We start from the raw sequence: 21,336 nt of genomic DNA, 5'->3' as shown, positions 1-21,336 counted from the left end.
AGTTGGAAAAGTCTGGGAGGTCCCATGCTGGCTGTCATTACCCCATCGTTCTTCTCAGCACTACCGTTTATTAAGTATTTCATAGTTTACCTTTTCGTTATGCTTATTGCTTGTCATTTCTCCTCTTCAAGTAGAATGTAAGCTGTAGGAGGGCAGGTATTTTCAGCTGTTTCTGTGCTGATGTAACCCAAGCAGCTAGAAGTTGCTAAACCGTGTGCTTGTTGAGTGAGCTGTTGGGGTGCATTGCAGCTGTGTGAGGGGAACATTCCTCTCTGTTCTCTGAGTACTTAGCATAGCACCAGACAGAGGTACTTGGAAATATCTGTTAAACTTAACTCCCTAAACCACCTTTCTTTATGTTTCTTTATTCTTCCAGGCCCTCCTGGGCCCGTAGGGGACCCTGGGCCTGTAGGGTTTGGCCCTGGATACCTCAGTGGCTTCCTCCTGGTTCTCCACAGTCAGACGGATGGAGAACCCACCTGCCCCATGGGCATGCCCAGGCTCTGGACTGGGTATAGTCTGCTATACCTGGAAGGACAGGAGAAAGCTCACAATCAAGACCTAGGTACGTAGACGGCACATGGTCACCCAGGTTCGTTGCTTATGAGCAAAACTTTTGGGTTAGTTTCATGGATTCATCAATATCTTAAATGATCACTCATCTTCTATGAGATGTTTTTTTCTTTTTCAACTACCATGCTAATTCTCAACTAATTCTGTTACATCTATGACCCTGTGAGGTGCCAAGAAAGCTCATTCTAGCTATATCATTATTATATTTTTATTTCCAATTTTAAGTACTAATTATTATAAAATTTTAAATGATAATTATGAAAATTTTATAAATATTTTAAATTATAATTATTATAAAATAAAATTATAAAATAATTATTTTATAATTTAGGTTACTTATAATTTTAATAATTATTATAATCTGACTACATATTAATAGTTTAAAAATAATTCTTCCTCAGTAAGTATAACTCTGATATAAAATGCAATTTTTATTTCCCAATATAAATGATTTAATCAGGATATGGTTGGTTCCTGGAGATGCTGCCTCAGTCCCTGAGTCGATAAGATCCTCTGGAGAAGGAAATGGCAACCCACTCCAGTATTCTTTTGGAATTCATTGTCAAATGAAATACATTTGACACATAACATGATGTAAGTTTAAGGTGTACAAGGTGTTGATCTGATCCATATATATATATATATATATATATATATATATATATATATATATGGTAATGACTTCATTGTATTGATTGTTGGCACCTCCATCATATCACATAGTTATAATTTCTTTTTTGTGGTGGGAATAATTACGATCTAATCTCTTCATAAATTTGATGATTATGCTACAATATTGTTGTCTATATTCATTCCACTATTTATTGGATCACTAGGACTTATGTATATACTAGTTGCAAATTTATACTCTTTAACAACTTTACTTTGAGAAAAGTAAAGTTTACTTTACTTTACTTACTCAGAACTTTACTTTGAGCATCATTCCTTAGCACTGTTTGTCAATTTCCAGTAGTGGATTTGTAAGCCTCAAGAACTGACTTCTAAGTTGAGGGTGGAGTCCCCAGATGCTGACACTTATGATCCCCCTAAGATAGTGGTGGTTGCAGTGGTGGGTGCAGGAGGGCTGTGCCCACAGGATCAGCTGGTGGTGAGGTGTGTCCTGTCACTGGGCGTGACCCCCACTATCAGTAAGGGTGATAGAAGCATGCAGGCCTGTGGGGGGCACCTACTTTCTCGTGTACCACCAGTGTCTCCTCCCCTGCCCTGCTCTAGCCAGAGTCACCCCACTGTGGCCGCACTCTGCCGACCTCTTGGAATAAAATCCAACTCCTTAATGAGATGGACAAAGCCTGCATCCTTTGGTCTGCTTTATTGGGTGTAAAAACGTTAATCCTACGGAAAAACCACAAGGAACTTTTTGGCCAACTCAATACTAGAGCAACGCTACAGATAGACCCAGGCCTGCTCTCTGAGCCTTCCCCAGGGCTGAACTCTGAGTCCTTTGAGCTCCGTGCTCCCTAATTACCTCTGACCCTCTTTGCTGCTATATAAACAGGCCTTTCCTTTGAACCATCACCACTGTCTCCAAACCTGGCCAAACCTTGTTTGGAATTCAGGTTCTGGCTTCCAGTCACTTCTTGCAGCCATCCGGCTTGGGTGCCTGGGAGCTCCCACTTCTCAGGCTTGTCTTGCTGTATTCCCACGGCCCCTTGGCTCCTTCAGCTCCCTACCCCTACCAAGCTGGGCCAGCAGCTTCCTGAAAATTCCTGAAGCTCTTCGAGAAGACGTATGTTCACGTCTCTCGAGCATCCTGGCCTGTTGCTTGACTCAGGAGAGCAATCCAGGAAAAAAAAGCAGCCTGACCCATGAGACCCGAGAGGCCGCCAAACTGGTCAGGTGCCCACAGCAACAGGCTTTGGCCAGGCACCCCCCACCCCCACCCCACGACCCCGTCCCCTGCCCCCTGCCAATGCCAGATGAGTGTCTGCAGAGGGCCTGGGTAGGGAAGCTCATCCCAGAGCAGAGCACTCAGCCTCCATGTGGTCTCCCCTGCCCAGGTCTGGCGGGCTCCTGCCTCCCCATCTTTAGCACGCTGCCCTTCGCCTACTGCAACATCCACCAGGTGTGCCACTATGCCCGGAGGAATGACAGGTCCTACTGGCTAGCAAGCACCGCGCCTCTGCCCATGACGCCCCTCTCGGAGGACGAGATCCGCCCGTACATCAGCCGCTGTGCCGTGTGCGAGGCCCCTGCCCAGGCTGTGGCGGTGCACAGCCAAGACCAGTCCATCCCCCCGTGTCCGCGGGCCTGGAGGAGCCTCTGGATCGGGTACTCCTTCCTCATGGTGAGCCCCTGCGCCTCCACCGTCCCTAAGACCCCCTCTGCGCCCCTTCCATCTGGACTGGATGGTAATTTGAGAATCCAGGGTCAATGGGCAACAGTTTGGCATGAGGGTCATGAAGGCCACCCAAAACTATAGCCTGCTGAGACACAAGGCCACCCCTCTGCTTATTGTGGATGAATTTTTGTATTACTTGGGTAGAATTTAGAGGATGGATTTGCATCAGCCCGCAGTTTGGGGCTTCCCTGGTAGCTCAGACAGTAAAGCATCTGCCTACAATGCGGGAGACCTGGGTTCGGTCCCTGGGACAGGAAGATCCCCTGGAGAAGGAAATGGCACCCCACTCCAGAACTCTTGCTTGGAAAATCCCATGGACTGAGGAGCCTGGTAGGCTACAGTCCATGGGGTCGCAAAGAGTCGTGAGTGACTTCACTTTCCCTTTTCAGTGAAAGGGGTTTCTTTTTGTGTGCGCACCCGTCTCCTTCCCCATGTACCCTTTCCTTTGTTGTTCTTACGGAGTCGTGTTCTGTCTGACTCTTTGTGACCCTATAGACTGCAGCCCGCCAGGCTCCTCTGTCCGCAGGATTCCCCAGGCGAGAGAATACTGGAGCGGGCTGCCATTCCTTTCTCCAGGGGGTCTTGCTGACCCGAGGATCTCCTGCAATGGCAGGCAGGTTCTTTACCACTGAGCCACCAGGGAAGCCCATCCTTTCCTCTTCGCTCAGTCATGTCTGACTCTTTGCAACCCCATGGACTATAGACTGCCAGGCTACCCTGCTCCATGGGATTTTCTAGGCAAGAATATTGGAGTGGGTTGCCATTTCCTCCTCCAGGGGATCTTCTCAGCCCAGGGATTGAACCTGTGTCTCTTGGCATTGCAGGCAGATTCTTTACCACTGAGCCACCTTTCCTTAGCAGATCATAGTCTCTTCTTCCTGGGATGATTTTTAGGAAAAATGTAAAGTCAGGCCCAGACCTGGGTGTGTCACTGATTGGGTCTGGGTTTGTCTGCACATGTCTGAGCCCTAATTCTCTCCTGTTGTCTGGGTAGCACACAGGCGCTGGGGACCAAGGAGGCGGGCAGGCCCTCATGTCCCCAGGCAGCTGCCTAGAGGATTTCAGAGCTGCACCGTTCCTGGAATGCCAAGGCCGGCAGGGAACTTGCCACTTTTTTGCCAACAAGTATAGTTTCTGGCTGACAACAGTGAGACCGGACTTGCAGTTTTCCTCTGCACCATTACCGGACACCTTGAAAGAAAGCCATGCTCAACGCCAGAAAGTCAGCAGGTGCCAAGTCTGTGTAAAGCATAGCTAAGATCCCACCTTTCGCAATCAGGTCGCCAAGAGAAACTTGCCAGGAGGCTGAGACATCCTAGGATGTGCTAAGAGATTCAGTGGTGCTCATCTTAGACTCCTGGTTTAGCCATTCCTTCTGTTTCGATGTGGCTATTCCCAGAGGACTATATCATTCCTTCCTCTGCTCTGGACAGATTAAGCAAGTGCCACACATATGGATTTGTTTGGACCTACCAATCTAGACGAGACACAGATATTCTTCTTTCATTGAGGATAGTGGGAAACGCTGGCTTTATTTAAAAGTATGCTAATTCAGGGGAAGGCAAATAGATGATCAAGGCCAGATTACAAATGACATTACTGGAAACTTCATTCATTGGTTAATAGCAACTCAAACAATTGAAGTCAATTACTCTATAATACAGTGGGCTTCTGGATGGATGTTACAGGAAAAAAAAAAAAGAAAAAAATAGGCCAGCAAATGAACTAGGAAGTAGAGATTTCCTACGTTTCAAAATGATTTCCTCTGTAATCTATTTTTCCATGCACTTTAAATAATTGTAAAACCATGACCCAAGGAGATTAAAAAAACAAAAACCCACACAGCCAGCCTTAACAGTTCATTTCAAAGCAGAATGAATCATTATGCCGTGAAGGACCATGGTTGCTATATTCCAGAGATGAAACATTAGCATAAAACACATCGCAGATGAACATAAAACATTATGTTCCCTTCTGCATTTTTCAGAGAATAGAAATGCCTACTTTGGCAACCCTTTGGAAATGTAGCAATTATGGAGCAAAAATATGTTCAATAAGGGATTAAGAGCCTAAAAGCTATTAATGAATATTAAGGCAGTGATTCACAAAAATTGATTCCCCACTGCAGTGAACTTCCAAACAGACTGCTTTGGCCCAGTTGGGGTCCGACTTGTCTTCCGTGCACGCGTGTGTGTGTGTGTGTTAATGGGCCTGGAGCCACATGGGGCCACGTTCACACAAAGCAGACCCCTTCCCTCCCCTGGGTACGCCTACAGAGCAGCCCAACAGCCCCACAAAGGACGCTTTCCCGCCATTCACATAATGGCATCTCATGCAGGGAAATGACAGAGCTATCATCATGCGCTTGGGAGAAAATGAAGGGCCGACTTAATTAAACTAAGGTAAGAAGATTCATTTAAGTCATCGTCACCCCCGGCCCCTGCCAAAGACCTGGCACTTTTAAATGAAACAAAGACAACCTACAGCTTGAGTCTTATGTTCTGTTATTGGTTTTTACAGGAGCTTCCTTTTTTCCCTATCCTAAAAACATTCTTGTATTCTATATCAGTATTAGACCAAGGCAGCAGTTTGATATTTGGCTTTTTTTTTTTTAATAAAAGCTTAGAGGTCATGTCATTTTACAGTGAGTAGTTTTCTGTCTAGCAAAAGGATACGTCTTCTATTTTGCTAGAATTCTGTGATCTAATCCTGAAAATCAAATGGCTTATTGGAAAAGACTTTTATTAAATTTCCATTTCTCATGTTAAAAAAATGGTATTTTAGAGAAAACTAAAGAAATTTCCCATGAGAAAGTGACATTCATTTTGGTGCTTAGTTTCAAAGCACTTAATAATAATTAAAATGTTGTTTATCAGAAATGCTTTTCTTGCCAAATATTGATTGGGAGTGTGCTCTTATATGCAGAATATATTTCAAATGAATCTTGCTCTGGGCTGCCCCCAGGATGGCAATTTATTTTAAGGCTGCTTCTTGGTAAGAAGAGAAAAATGTACATTTTAAGAGGAAATATTATCTTGATGTACCAGAATATTTCCTAGTTCATTTGACCCTTTATTAATTTTTTAAAACTCTGCTATGGCATGTTAAATATTTGCATACACCTGAAATTTAAGCCAATTTCAACCTTATTTATAATTACAATTTTCTGATTCCAAAAGTTCTTTCATATATTACCTAAATTCAGGCCTTCCAAAAATTCATCTCGTTCATTCATGAAATTGTTCTGAGAACATTTTCTGGGAAGATGAAAGGGTGATTGATGGACCATAAGAAAATATATCTTGCTTGCTATTTTGAACACCTTCATTTTAGTATCAGAATATTATCTTAACAAATTGACCGAATAAATTAAAAAAAAAAAAAACAGCCTGAATTAAGTGGACAAGTTCCTCCACAGTGAGTCCAAGGTAGTGTACAAGGCTGATTTCAAAATAGTAGTATCACAAGAGCCCCCTCTAAATGCAGTACAAATGCTGCCTGCTGATTTTGAAAAATTATTTTCAATGCTCGAAAAAGCAAGATTATGGAAAAAATACTATCTTACATTAGAAAACCACATTATTTTTTAGGCCATTAGTTTATTTATCTGGTTACCCATCAGTGTACTTCTCTCCTTTCTCTCTGAAGGATGAACAAAGCTTTAAAGTTCTTCTCCTAATCCCTTACTGGTGATTATCCTTACTAAAAGCTCCTTCTCCCAAACCCTTTCCCCCAGCGAGTTAGTTGAAATGCTTCTGGACTGCCCAAAGACAGTTGCTATGAGCTGGGGGTCAGGGTGTTTCCTTTCAGGTTCTTATTCTCAATGAGTGGAGCCCATCCATGCTGCCAGCGGAGGGAGGCCTATCCACCATAATCCCTCCTCTTAGATTCCCCCAGACCTCAATTTCAGTCTCCACTTCCTGTGGACTGCTACCTTCTTCTCCGACTCACTGCACCTGTCTTAACATAGCCTTTGTCCTTCACCTCTGCTTGTGTAGTAGACATCTCCCAGCTGCCACCTCCAGTTTCAAATTCTCATCTTCATTTCTCTAAGATGCAAACTTGACTTTGTTACTCTCTGGCTTTTGCTGTTGTTCAGTTGCTCAGTCGTGCCCAACTCTTTGCGACCCCATGGTCTGCAGCACACCAGGCTCCCCTGTCCTTCACTATCTCCTGAAGCTTGCTCAAACTCATGTCCATTGAGTTAGCGATGCCACTCAACCATCTCACTCCCTGTCACACCCTTCTCCTCCTGCCCTCAATCTTTCCCAGCATCAGGGTCTTTTCTAATGAGTCAGTTCTTCTCATCAAGTGGCCAAAGTATTGGAGTTTCAGCTTCAGCATCAGTCCTTCCAATGAATATTCAGGACTCAGTTCCTTTAGGATTGACTGGTTGGATCTCCTTGCAGTCCAAGGGACTCTCAAGAGTCTTCTCCAACACCACAGTTCAAAAGCATCAATTCTTCGGCGTTCAGTCTTTATGGTCCAACTCTCAAATCCACAGATGACTACTGGAAAAACCATAGCTCTCACTATATGGACCTTTGTCAGCAAAGTGATGTCTCTGCTTTTTAATACACTGTCTAGATTTGTCATAGCTTTTCTTCCAAGGAGCAAGTGTCTGTTAATTTCATGGCTGCAGTCACTGTCCACAGTGATAAATGACCCCACTGCCCACAAAGTCTAGATGGCTTCCCACAGGGGGAAAGGGCTGTGGGAACTCTCTGCTCATCACAGAGGCATGTGACTTTTCTCCTGCTCTTTCCATCAGCGATGGCCCTGTCCCACCTCCGTTAAGTTTACCTGGCAGACAACAACTTATCTTTAGACTGAATTAGCTGGTAGGGAGGACTGTGTGCATTTCTCCACGATGATCTGGCCTCCGTTCTGCTGCTCCCAGTACGAGTCAGGGATTTGCTCACTCTCTCATGCTTTCCCCACAGCTCCTGTATTGTCTCATCCCTCTGCCTTCATTCTCTTGCTAAAATGTAAGCTCAGAGGGCAGGCACCATGCTTCATTCATTGCTATATGCTCAGGGCTCACATAGAGCTGAGCATGTTATTGACTCTTCTTTCTTCACTGACAATTCAAATTAGCATCATTAGACATTAGATGTTCAGCTCTGGGTATTGGTTCTCATTGACAAAATGGTTACAAGTACAAACCATTTCTCATTTCAAACAATTTTAATGTGACAACCTATCTGCACACCCACAATCTCATCTTACAATTGTTGACAGAAAGCCGACTGATAAACTTTAACCATTACCCACTCCTGAAATGTAGCTTATTTATGTTTAGTCGCTAAATCATGGCCAACTCTTTTGTGACCCCGTGGACTGAGCCTGCCAGGCTCCTCTGTCCATGGAATTTCCCAGGCAAGAATGCTGGACTGGGTTGCAAATTCCTTCTCCAGGGGATCCTCCTGACCCAGGAATCAAACCCATGTCTCTTGCATTGGCAGGCAGATTCTTTACCCCAGTGTCACCAGGGCTCCCCTGAAATGTAGCATACTTTTCCATAAACTGAAATTTTAGAAATAACATTCGAGAGATTTGACAATGAGAGAAGACTCTTCGTGGAAATGTGATATGTCTTAACTCATGCTGTAGGCTGTGTTCACTTGTGATCTTGAGTGTCCTAGCATAAAATCCCCTCTACAAAATTTGTATATGTTATTGGTGCTGAGGAAAAGAGCAACAGAATGGTTTACTAAAACTGGATTTATCAAGGGTTTTATTTTGAGCCTCTTAGAGATTATAATAAAACAAATCATTCTCTGTGTTTCAGGAAATTACATGGATTTGTTCTTCTGTCAGCTCACCAGCCTAATTTTATCATTGTTACTTTTATTTGGTATGGCTGCAAGAACAGTGGAAAGATGTGGCCTTAAAGTTGGTTGAACCTAGGTTTCAATTCAGCTGTGCCTTTCCAGTGGCAGCACCCTGGGTGATACACCAACTCCCTGACCCCCATTTCCCACATTTACAAAATGGGGCTTAATGCCTACTCTTGCATTGAAAATTAACTCTATATGTCCAGCATGTAGCTGACCTCGTACATTTATTATGGCCACATCTCCAATTTAAAACAAGCCCTTTCATATGAAAACATATTTCTTGGGATTCTTTACATAGTGGAACATGATGATTCTCACAGGGCATATAAATTACTGATTAGAATTGTTTATCAATTCTTAATGTCTTTGGGAAAGCTATTTTATTCCAATTCTCGAAGTTACTGTACCACATGTGAAAAAAGTCACCATTTCCTGCAGGATCATTACCAGGAAGTTCTTCAGGGAACAAAACAATTGACATTAAAAATCAGTACTCTGCAATTGCCACTGTTATTATCTGCCAGAGATTCTGCATAATGCATTTTCAACCACCAAGGTTGGCTGCCACATCCATGTGAAATGCTTGAATTTTATGGTGCTTAAATATTTAATGATTCATAGGAAAAAAATGTGAAACGTGTCTGATAAATTGCATCCCTTTATCTAACCTACAGTTGTAAAGACTTTCAACATATAACATTTGCAAGGTGCCTGGTTTGCTATTGACATTGAAATGTTGTATTGCAATTTATACTATCACTTATTATATATAAAATTCTGATGACCTCCAAAAACAACTGTGTTTTATCTGGTGCATTCATTTTCTTTCAAGCCAAAGTGAGTTTACTACTTAACCTACCATGTAACATGGCCTGCCTTAGGGTTGGGGGGAACAAGAAATGTTACATGGTAGAAGTGTGATCTGCAGATGGGAAGAGCTTGAGCCGAGCAGAGACAGTGACCCCTCTCCTCCCCCGCCGCCCCTGCCCCACTGCCCCCGGGCTTGGGAAAGCATGATTCTGAGGCTCCAGAGAGCACTGTCCTCCATGCAGTGGTGAGCTGGGGTGGACATGAAACCAATCCTCTGCTGAATTACGTTCACCTGCCAGCATGGGGCTCTGCTTTCGTGGGTCTCAGCTGTCCCATCAGTTGAAGAATCAGACCACCTGCTTCACAGGGTTGCTGTAAGGGTTAAAAGTAAGAGCTATAGGGGACTTCCCTAGCAGTCCAGGGGTTAGGACTTTGCCTTCCAAGGCAGGAGGTGTGGGTTTGATCCCTGTTCAGGGAGCTTGTATCCCACATGCCTCACACTAAAAAGCCAAAACATAAAGCAAAAACAATATTGTAACAAATTCAATAAAGACTTTAAAAAAGTTCAAAAAAAATCTTAAAAAAATTAAGAGCTATAACTACAAAGAGATACAAAATGGAAGGTACTGTTACTGACAACCAGAGTGACTGGAAGTTAGGGGCCAGGAGGTATTTTTATCCTCATAGCACAGGGGTGGGTGCAGTGCAGATATTCAATAGCTGTTTTATGGAGCAACTGTTTTTAATTAGGAGGGAACTTCAGAGGTTATTTGGTCTAACTGGGCTTCCCAGGTGACTCGGTAAAAAAAAAGTCTGCCTACAAACGCAGGAGATGCAGTTTTGGTCCCTTGTTTGGAAGATCCTCTGGAGGAGGAAGTGATGACCCACTCCAGTAGTCTTGCCTGGGAAATCCATGGACAGAGGAGCCTGGCGGGATACAGTCCATGAGGTTGCAAAGAGTTGGACATGACTTAGCAACTGAGCATGCACAATTGTATACTCACTTAATAGAGCAATAATGTTAGTAAACGAACATTTCTTGAACACCTACTGTATGATAGGAACAGTATGAACCCTGTGGTATGAGCTCCCCTCAACCTCTCAACTATCCTATCTTACAGATGAGGAAGCTGAGGTTTAGAGAGGATAAATGACTTGCTCGGGGTCACACAGTCAACACAGGAGAACCTGAACCCTGGTCCATCAATTGCTTAAGACTGTGCTTTACTCACTACACCATGGCCTCCCATACTACTGGTTTTATCACACAATTCTCTACCCAAGCAGCAATATGCATTACAAACAAATTCAGTGATTTCTGCTAGTCATGTTCTGGTTTTCCTTGATAAAGTCTAAATCGTATATTCCAAACTGCCAGTTCATCTGAAGATCCTGAATCAGATGTCAAAAATGCCATGGGGGGAAAAGCGGTGTGCACAGACACACAAACACACCTGCGAAGGAACAGTGGGCAGATCTGGTGGTATCCACAGGGGCTCCTTGGTGATGCCCTGTGAAGGTCCTGGAATCTTGAGTTTTGTGCTCTACATTGTAGCATTCATGACATGAAACCAGCTCGGGGCACAGGAGGATGGAGACCTCTCCCCACCATCTGTAAACCTTGGGGGAAGGCCTGGATGTTTCTGCTTCTATGGGCAAAAGACCCTGATGCTGGGAAAGATTGAGGGCAGGAGAAGGGGGCGACAGAAGATGAGATGGTTGGATGGCATCACCAACTCAACGGACATGAGCTTGAGCAAACTCTGGGAGATAGTGGACAGGGAAGCCTGGTGTACTGCAGTCTATGGGGTCGGAAAGAGTCGAACAAGACTGAGCAACTGAACAACTACATGGGCAAAAGCTTCTTTCAAGTGATTCTTTCCTGTGACTCAAGAAAACAGACACACAGTTAACAGTATCAAGCAGCAATAGGCACCTCTTCTAACGGGTGCCACTGGTGATGTTATACATGAGCTTCTGTTTCACTCCACAGAAACTTTATTGGTTTTAACACCTCAGACATTGTATCAGGTACTATGAAGAGATGCACAGAAACACAAAGTCCTGCCTTTGTGAAGCTTACGATCCAGAGACCTTCTCTCACTTCATGATAACTAGCAATTCTAAGCGGCTTGTGGAAACTGTGATGAACACCCTCCAAGGGCAGATCATTCTGGGGGCAGAACAGGGAGGATCTAGATACGCTGAGACAGGAATAGGCTACTGCATGGAAGCCACAGGGTGAGGAATGCTCGTGGCCTGGACAACGATGAGACCTGTTAGCAGTAGCACAGACTCCCTTAGGGACAGTGAGGGTGAGGCTGAAAGGCTGGCTGGAGCCCCATGGTTGAGGCGAATGAGTTTGACCTTTATCCTTTGGCAACAGAGAAATGAGAAAAATGTACTGAGGTGGTGGGTGGCATCGCAAAAATAGATTTTGGAAGATTAATGGGCAGTGCTATGTAGAATTGAGTGAAGACAAATTTTAAGTATTGAGTGGGGCAATGAACAGAGATTTTAAGCAGGGAGTCTGTGACTCTAAAATAAAAGACTGGGGCAAAAGCAGAAAGAAAATGATTGCAGTAATCCATAGGAAGGGAAGGGAAGAGATGATAGGATTTTGTTTTTTAATGACTTGTTGTTTAGTCACTCAGTTGCGTCCGACTCTGCGACCCCATGGACTGCAGCCTGTCAAGCTTCCCTGTCCTTCGCCATCTCCCAGAACCTGCTCAAACTCATGTCCATTGAGTTGGTGATGCCATCGAACCATCTCATTCTCTGTTGCCCCTTTCTCCTTTTGTCCTCAATCTTTCCCAGCATCAAGGTCTTTTCCAATGAGTCAGCTCTTTGCATCAGTTATTAATTGAATACAATTCTTTACTGACTCTTTCAAGAGAAACTAGGAAGAGGAAGGAGGCGGCCAGGTCTGCCACACCCTCTGGGTTTTATTGTCCTTTTCTGGTGATGGGTCTCAGTCTTTTAATCCCCCAGGTGGCTCAGTGGTAAAGAATTTGCCTGCCAAAGCAGGAGACACTGATTCTATCCCTGGGTCGCAAAGATCTCCCCTGGAGTAGGAAATGGAAACCCACTGCCGTATTCTTGACTGGAAAATTCCTTGGATAGAGGAACCTGGCGGATTACAGTTCATGGGGTCGTATGGAGTTGGACACCTGAGCAACTCCGTTTACTCAGATTATTAACTTACTTCCCAAGCAGCAGAACGTGTGATGGACATGTATATAGGCTCCAATTCTACAAAAACCAGCCTTTTACTGTCCAGGCCTCAACAACAGACAGCTTAAAAGGACAGAAGGGCTGTGAACAATCATGTACAACTTTGGAATCACAGGCACTAAATACATTCAAGGTCCTAAAGAGGGAGCTATTTTAACTGGTTCCTCATCTTGAAAACCAAGGAAAGAGTCTGAATTAAGAGGTCTCCTAAGTTGACTGATCACAGCCAAAGCATGGGAATGTTTAACAGACAACCAGGAAATCACTATCAAGCAAAGAAACCAAATTTAAAACCAGCTCTAAATGCTTACTGCCTGAGAGATAATTAGTTGAATACACTGGTTTTTGTTTGCCTTTCTCAACCCTAGTTCAGTTTTGTGGTGTAACTTTGGAGATTCCTTACTGTAGGAAGAAAAAATAAGATGGCTATTGAAAATAGCACCGGTGACAAGCAAGCCTATTAACTGAGCAAAATAATTATAATAATTTCTAAAACATCTTTATTGTTGTGCTAAGATAACTGGTTTATATTTATAACTGAAATGACCTTTCCCACATGTGTAGTTTAGTGATAATCCACTCCATAAATAAGGTGCGCCTATTACAGTTACACCATTTGCAATCCAATTCTGGTGTCTTTACATCTGACAAGTGAAACAGAGCAAGGAGCTACTATCACTAGACTTGACAGCCATAAAAAATACAAATACCTCCATATACAGTGGCTGGACTTTTACTGCATTGAAATAACACTCTGGTGAGAAGCCAGCACTGAATAAGCCTCTACTGGGAGGCAGGGGCCAGCCTTTGGGCGATGCAGTGAGAGAGCTGGAAAGTGCGGAGTTAACAAGACCTCATTCCATAGCCATTCATGATCTGTGCTCCTGTGTAGAAGGCATGTCTTTCTACAGTTGTGTACAAGTAATCATAGAGCCAAACATAAATGTCAGAGTTACCTTTGCAATGTGCTACCAGAAGACAGAGTGTAAGAATGAGGTTATTCCCAGTAGGGGGCTTTCCAGGTAGTGCTAGTGGTAAACAACCCACCTGCCAATACAGGAGACGTAAGAGGCCTGGGTTTGATCCCTGGGTTGGGAAGATCCCCTGCAGGAGGAAATGGCAACCCACTCCCATATTCTTGCCTGGAGAATCCCAGGGACAGAGGAGCCTGGTGGGCTACAGTCCAGGGGGTTGCAAAGAGTCAGACACGAATGAACCGACTTAGCATGCACACATCGCCAGCAGAGGTCATGGGAAACAAGTTCGAAGAGTTTGGGAGAAGAGGAATGACATTTGGCTTAAACATTTCAATTTTAAAATGTTTGAAGCTGCAAGACTCAGAGATACAATTCATACTATAAATGTGCTGCAAGTCACTTTGTATCAGTCGTAAATTAAGCCGAGGAGCTCAGGTAACATTGTTCCAGCTGGCAGGTCAAAGTGCTCCCAGGTCTCATGTGGTTTGTTAGCTCATTTATATGCAAGTGACAAGGTCTCACCCAGGTCAGCTGAGATTAGGAACCAGGCACAAAACTGCATAGTTGGTATGCTCCAAATTTGTGAAATATACACAAAGACAGAAAAAGCAATATCCTTAAAATCTTAACCCAGGTGGAGACACAGGTGATTTTTAAATGGCACACGTATTTTTTGTATTTCTGTTTATACTGTAAATTTTATCAACAGAGCCACAATACTTATTCTTGAGTCCATTTTCCTGATTATATATTTCATCATTTATTATTATATAAATCAGTTTCCCTATTGCAAAAGTGGTACACACATATACAGACACACACATTTTAAAAAGAGGACAATACAAATCGTGAAAAACAGAAAGTAAAATCCTATGCACTCCACCTTCCTAAATAACCTCTGTTAATATGTGGGTGCATTTCCTGCCAGATGTTGGCTTTATGCATATACAAGGTATATATATTACTTTCATAATCAGGAAACTATATAAATGCTAGATAAAGCCATAGAGGAAGATCCTTTTCTGCTTCTAACTCTCTTTAAATATAAATATCTCCGTGACATAAGACATCAGTGATATTTGACCTTTTCCTTTTATTCATGAAACACAAGCACCAGGAAACATGTCTTAAGTGACTTGGGGTCTGTGCGTTGGGGAGTGTCTTGGAGGGTGGCTGTTACAGTGGTCAATTAAAAGGCACTTTTGTGAGAAAAAAAAATACTTCTTCAGGAAGGACTTCTGCGTGACCAAGCTGCTGGTCACTCCTCTGCACGTGGCACCTGCTGCTGCTCTGCTGGTTAGTTCAATACAAGTCACATCCCCAGGATGTGACATCGTCCCCAGAGAGGCTCTTGCAGCTGGGTTGTCGGTGCCACCTGCCAGGTTGTGGAGCGTGGAACTGGTTTCCCATCCGAGGTCTCACTTAAGCTTTTCCACTGACACATCCTGGGAAGGCAGAGGGGCATCAGAGAAAAGCAGGTTCACTGCAGACACCACTCAGACGTGGGGACCCCAGGAACCAAGGCGCCTGGGTGAGGGAGGCCGGGACGACATCCTGCAATGATGGCTACGTCTGGTGCCTGGAAAGTCACCATGGCAGTGTGCCAGGAGGATGAGGGATGGCTCCCCACTTCCTGCCAAGTCAGGCACTGAGCAGGAGAGGGGCCTGATCTTCTGGGCTGGTGAACACAAACCTCCGGGCAAAGGTCAGGGTCTTCAAAGACATAACAAGGCAGGGGTTCCACTGAGTCAGCAGTGAGAGATGGGAGCGTGGAGACTGGCCCCCACGTGGAGACGTCTGAGCTTCTGTCTGTGAGAGAACAAGGTCGGAAGTGCCATTCCCAGAGAACTGGGGGCTGTCAAAACAAGCCTGGTCTCAAGACGTCAACCAGCTCAAGACATCAACTGGACTCATGGTGGCCGAAGGATGACAGGCCACTGCAGGCGTGAGCAGCTGGGATGGTCATGTGCCCGCTCTGCTTCTGTACAAAACTGAGGGTCTGGGGGTAACTACTGTACAACTGGACCACGTTTGTTCACAAGGCTGGGTTGCCTCGCTGGCTATCGAATCTGTGCAGCCGCTGTCTCCTCATTTCTTCTTCTGGTGAGAGACGGAACCCATAGGCCGGGGAGCTGCTTCTGCGATTTCCTGAAGAGAGAAAGCACAAGGTAGAGTCAAGCACTGCCCTTGTCCTGACATTCACAGGGCTCTGCACCCCAGATTCCAAGGGCTGGGGAGAAGATGGCTTGGGTGTTATCTTTAGCAGGAAACAGACAAAACAAACAGATTTCAACTGCAGCTGTCAATATGACATTGCGACATCAAGTAAATGTCTTTAATGAGGTCCAGTCCATGAAGCTAATTTGACTCGTTTTGAAACTTCTTGACAATCCTCCCATTTCTGTGTTGGTTCCCCCCCTCCCCGCCGCCCACCATGCTCCATAATTTGCATCATTTAATTTCCCTAATGTCTCAAAGGCTTAGTTTATCTTTTCTTAATGCCCAGAAAAAACTTTGTGACTGTCTGTAACGTCCTCACTGGATGTGCTCGGAGGTGTCTCCCGATGAGCCTGAGGGTCTCCCTTTCCCTCCCTCTAACCTGCTATCTCCTGAACCTCGCCAGCCAGTGGGAATCACACCTGCCTGAGAAGCACAAGCACCCACAGGGCATCATGGCCCACAGAGCAGAGGCTGTGTTACCATAATGACCAGTATCGGGGCAGGCAGACAAAAATACAGGCATAGTATGTGAAGATCATATGAAGGACCATGGAAGTCATTACTGAAAAGAGCTTCTTGGGGCTGCAAACAGACCAAGAAAATCATTTGCAATAACAGAAGCACTTCAGTTTACTGAATTAAAGACAAAAACAATGGAAGATCCAGGCATTGTTGGGGGGGTGGGTAATAAAGGAATACCAACAAACAGTCCTTGACCTCAAGGAACCAGCAACCTAACTCTAATAAAAGAGCTTTAATGTCCACAATGAGACAACCAGGCAGGGCATCACTGATGGATACAGACAAATGATTCACTTTTAAGTACAGGGACCAAAAAGACTGTACTTTCTCCCTTCTGAGCCTCTGCTAACTCTGTGAGCTCACTTTGAAAGGCCTGCTCCCCTCACCGACATCCATCAAAAGTTCTATATGTTACAGCCAGATCACCACGCTCAACACTGCCCTCTGAGGTTCTCACACAACTGACTCTGGAAGTCCTAGCCGAGCCACGAAGGGTGGGTGGTGGGCAAGGGGGCTGGAGCCACGAGGGAAAACCAGTGAACAGTTGATCCCTCCTGCTCACGCTCCGAGTGTCGGAGATGTTGACAGGTAATATATCGACGTGGCGACTGTTAAACCTATGATGAAGAGATGATAGAGAAAGCAGTGTGACTAACAGTCAGTTTGCTGAGCTACAACTAGAATTTCAGCGGTCAGACAAATTTCTAAGAAGGCAGTTTTTGGTCCACACTGCGATAGAGACCCCAAGACTCACCCATATGTGGTTCTGCTTTCCTTTTCAGACATGAGGGAATCACCCCTCCCAGACCTCCTGTAACATTTTCTGACTAGTCCACCCGAAAGTGAATGGGGTGGGCCAAGCCCAACACTCACTCCCACTGGGTAAACTCCACTTCGAGGTTTTTTGATCAGCGAAGTATCCGTCATTTTACCAATGTTCACCAAAGATGATGTTCAAACACAGAACATTTTTACCATAGAGATTCCATGAATCCTATAAAAGTTTTACTAGATACAGCTTTCGCCATATACGTTTGTAGAGGGCTTTCTGTTTAAAGTGGTAAACGCTTTGAAATTACAAAAAAACTCATGAATCCAATTACCATTAGTTTATGGCTTCAAATTGCTTTATACAATGAGATCCAAATTCTGCTTTTCCTCTGACAGTTGTTTTTAACAAGTTCATCCTTAATTGCACTCATGAGCATGGGCCAGTGTGTGACAGCCCGTTCCAGCTGGGCAGGGAACTGGGAGGCCTGGGCTGTGGGCAGAGTCAGAAGTGAGCTCAACGTGGCATGTTGACTCTGGGCCACAGGGCGCGAGCCCACGGATGCTGAAAGATGCTCAGACGCCCAAAGGGACTCACAGTGTCCAAGAGAAAAAGTTGTTCCGTGAAGGGAGGAATTAGAGAGGACAGACTGTGAAGGTTCCAGGGGTCCAGCTCTCAAAGTGGGCAGCCTGCACAAAAGCTCTCTGGACCCCCACTTGGGGCACTGGAGGAGAACCAGGGCTGAGCCAAGGGCAGATATGCCATGTGCCCATGTAGAAAACTCACGTGGAGGAACAAATAATCACTCCTTCATGAGAGCCTTGTAAGGTATCCTATTTCAATTAGTTTTTATTCCTAATTTCATGAAGCCAACCTTACAGAGGAGGAGACTGAGGCTCGGGGAGAGTTAGGGACAAACCTGAGGTCACGAAGCCAGCACGAGAGGAAGCACAACTGGAACCCAGGTGTTCTGACTGCAGTTTGAGTTCTTCTCCCCTTTCCCACAATCCCGTATCACTGTTCCTTCTAACACACCGAGTACATTAAGCATCTCATCTTTCCCTTCTACCTTATCCTCCTCCCCAAACCCAGAGAGTCTCCTTCCTGGATGGATATGTGGGGAGCTCACTATTTGAAAAGAGAAAAAGAAGAACCAGCCTAAGTCCTCAACTTGATGGGACTCTGCTGTCATCACAGATGTGGCCACAAAGTTCCCACACAGAAGTGAAAGTGTCAGTCGCTCAGCTGTATCCGACTCTTTGCAACCCCATGGGCTGTAGCATGCCAGGCATGGAATCCTCCTGGCAAGAATATTGGAGCGGGTAGCCATTCCTTTCTCCAGGGGATCTTCCCGACCCAGGTCTCCTGAATTGAAGCAGATTCTTTACTGTCTGAGCCACCACAAAGTTCCCACTTTGGGTCCCCTTAAACTCTACTGACTCCTGGAGTGGTTGGCTTTTTTTAAGGGTCCCTGGGAAGGCCTTGGGTATAGCAACCACAGAACAATGATGACAATGCCTGACTTGGATGTTTTCATGGATGTTTTAAGTCCTTCAAACGCAGTGTTTCTGATTTATCAAAGCCACCCTATTGTCTGAAGAATGACTTAATCCTTTCATTTCAGGTTTTGAACTCCATTCTTCTTAATGCTGGTGGTTAATTTTCTTGGAAAGTTTTCAAGTCTAAATTAATCTGTGACATTTTAAAGGCAATTGAGTATTTGATATCAGTCGGCAACCCACCCATCCTATTCATCACATCTGTACTTTAGGTCCATGCCTCTCAGCTGCTCTGCTCAGTCTCAGCTGAGCTCTCTTTTCCAAATCTTCACTTTTTCATTTGTTTTCTGACCCATTTCTGTATTTTCCTCTTGTGTCACATGATCTATCACTTCTCTCTTCAGACTCCAGGATCCTCTGAAGCTATTTCTCAAAGGGTCTTAAGAAATGTGCTTTTAATATCTACTTATATTGATTACGTATGTACTAAGTCACTTTAGCTGTGTACGACCCTCTGCGGCTCTATGGACTGGAGCCCATCAGACTCTTCTGTCCATAGAGTTCTCCAGGCAAGAACACTAGAGTGGATTGCCAGGCCCTCCTCCAGGGAATCTTCTCGACCCAGGGATTGAACCCACATCTCATTATGTCTCCTGCATTGCAGGCAGGTTTTTTACCATTAGGGCCACCTGGAAAGCCTGAGCACATAGAAAAAGATCCGAATGGGCCTCAGCTGGATGGTAAAAGAAAAAGAGGTCCCTGTGGGTGTACTGGAAATGGGAGATGTTTCCAGCCCTGGGTACAGCTGCGGGGGACACCCTAGGGAAAACTTCATTCCATCAGGCTCTGGTTGGGTCACTTATCAGCGGAGGCTGAGGAGCAAGGTGACTGCCAGGGTCCTTGCTACAACTCTGGAGTTTGATGATTGGAATTAAATTGTGCCTTCTCCATGTATGGTTATATATCCTTGAGCAAGTAGGTTACCGTCCCTCAGCCTCAGTATTCTTATCTATAAAATGGGAATAGTAATAGTACTTCCTCTGTTGGGTTGTTGAGAGGATAAGAAGAGATGATGCATCTAAAATCGTGAGTGCCAGGGATGCAGTTAGTGCCTGATGGCCAATGGACGCTGGGACTTTTAACTGTAACATCAGTGAGAATCACGGCTTAAATGTCTGCTTGTTACTATCATTGACTAAGGTAGATATGAAATAAAATTACCAATGACTTCTTAAAAGATAAGAGCCCAGGACATCTCTTGTGGTCCAGTGGTTGAGAATCTACCTGCCAATGCAGGGGACACAGGTTCGATTCCTGGTCCAGGAAGACCCACATGCCAGGAGCAACCCAGCCTGTGTGCCACAACTATAGAGTCTGTGTTCTAGAACCTATGTTCCGCAACAACAGAAGTCACTGCAGTGAGAAGACCATGCACTGCAACTAAAGAGTACCCCTGCTCGCCACAGCTAGAGGAAGCCTGTGTGCAGTCGCACAGACCCAGTGCAGTCAAAAACAAATAAATACAATTTTTTTTTTTTTAGTTTTTTATTTTTTAAATTTTAAAATCTTTAATTTTTACATGCATTCCCAAACATGAACCCCCCTCCCACCTCCCTCCCCATAACATCTTTCTGGGTCATCCCCATGCACCAGCCCCAAGCATGCTGCATCCTGCGTCAGACATAGACTGGCGATTCAATTCACATGATAGAAAAAGATAGAGCCTAATTCTATTTGAGGGACAACTGGGAGTGTTTTGTACAAAGTGTGGGGTCACTACTTATTAAATATTTGCCCTCCAAGAAACAGATCCAAAAGGGTAATTTGTGACCCCCACTTTTGTAACCAGAAGGAGCCTTACAGGCTTTGGGAAAGCTGGCCACCTTTTCTCTGCTGAGTAAAACCATGCTTTGAACGTTTACAGACTTGGGTGAAATGGCCTCGCTCTGATGAACTTGGTACAGAATATTAGTATTTATGAGCCTTGCTTCTGTGTTCCTGTAAATGGAGGTCAGCCCTCAATTTTACTGAAAGAAAGAGTGAGCATGCTTCAAAGAACCTCAGGAACAGTGCCTGGTTTAAGAAGATTTAGCTCAATTATGGCACCAATGGTGAGATCATAAGATTTATTGACCTGTGGTCCTTGATGGAAAAATTTTCAGTTCTCTACGGTTATGTATAATGCAGTAACCTCTGCGTTTTACATCTGAGGGAGGAGAAGCAATTCCATCCACATAAGAATTGCTAAAAAGAATGCTGTGAGTTGATGGCCCTTTTCCCTACTGTTCACCATCCCTGTAAACAGAGATGCTTAATTTGCTGGTATTCATAGATGCTGCCATGATCTGATGAGCTCTCTAGGCCATTCAGTGAAATTATACTAAAATGAAGTCACAGGATGGCGTATCTTTCCCTTAAATCAGGGACCCATGGAGGCAATCACTTAAAAATTTTTTTTTAAATCAAGAAACCTCTAAATGTTCTTTTCCTTTGTCAAATGAGGGCAGTAGCATGGGACCCACAGTCTCTCTTT

At 44.5% G+C, this 21,336-nt stretch overlaps 2 protein-coding genes across 4 annotated transcripts in view; one reads left to right on the top strand and one right to left on the bottom strand.

The window, feature by feature from the left end:
* COL4A4 (collagen type IV alpha 4 chain) overlaps positions 1-9,566 on the top strand; it is a 152,661-nt gene extending 143,095 nt beyond the window's left edge. The window contains exons 46-48 of the mRNA XM_042244323.2: positions 377-565; positions 2,592-2,878; positions 3,927-9,566. Of these exons, the coding sequence (XP_042100257.1) occupies positions 377-565; positions 2,592-2,878; positions 3,927-4,190 (740 nt within the window). The 3' untranslated portion in view covers positions 4,191-9,566. The remainder of the gene's footprint in view (positions 1-376; positions 566-2,591; positions 2,879-3,926) is intronic.
* A 3,730-nt stretch (positions 9,567-13,296) lies between these two features.
* RHBDD1 (rhomboid domain containing 1) overlaps positions 13,297-21,336 on the bottom strand; it is a 135,011-nt gene continuing 126,971 nt past the window's right edge. For all 3 annotated transcript variants that reach the window (XM_042244322.2, XM_012147329.5, XM_004004978.6), the window contains one exon: positions 13,297-15,941. In XM_042244322.2, coding sequence (XP_042100256.1) covers positions 15,829-15,941 — 113 coding nt within the window. In that variant the 3' untranslated portion in view covers positions 13,297-15,828. The remainder of the gene's footprint in view (positions 15,942-21,336) is intronic.

This window comes from Ovis aries, chromosome 2 (genome assembly GCF_016772045.2).
Source record: "Ovis aries strain OAR_USU_Benz2616 breed Rambouillet chromosome 2, ARS-UI_Ramb_v3.0, whole genome shotgun sequence".
Classification (NCBI taxonomy): Eukaryota; Metazoa; Chordata; class Mammalia; order Artiodactyla; family Bovidae; genus Ovis; species Ovis aries.
The sequence above is the reverse complement of the archived record's forward strand: the minus strand, read 5'-3'. Positions and strand labels throughout refer to the sequence as shown.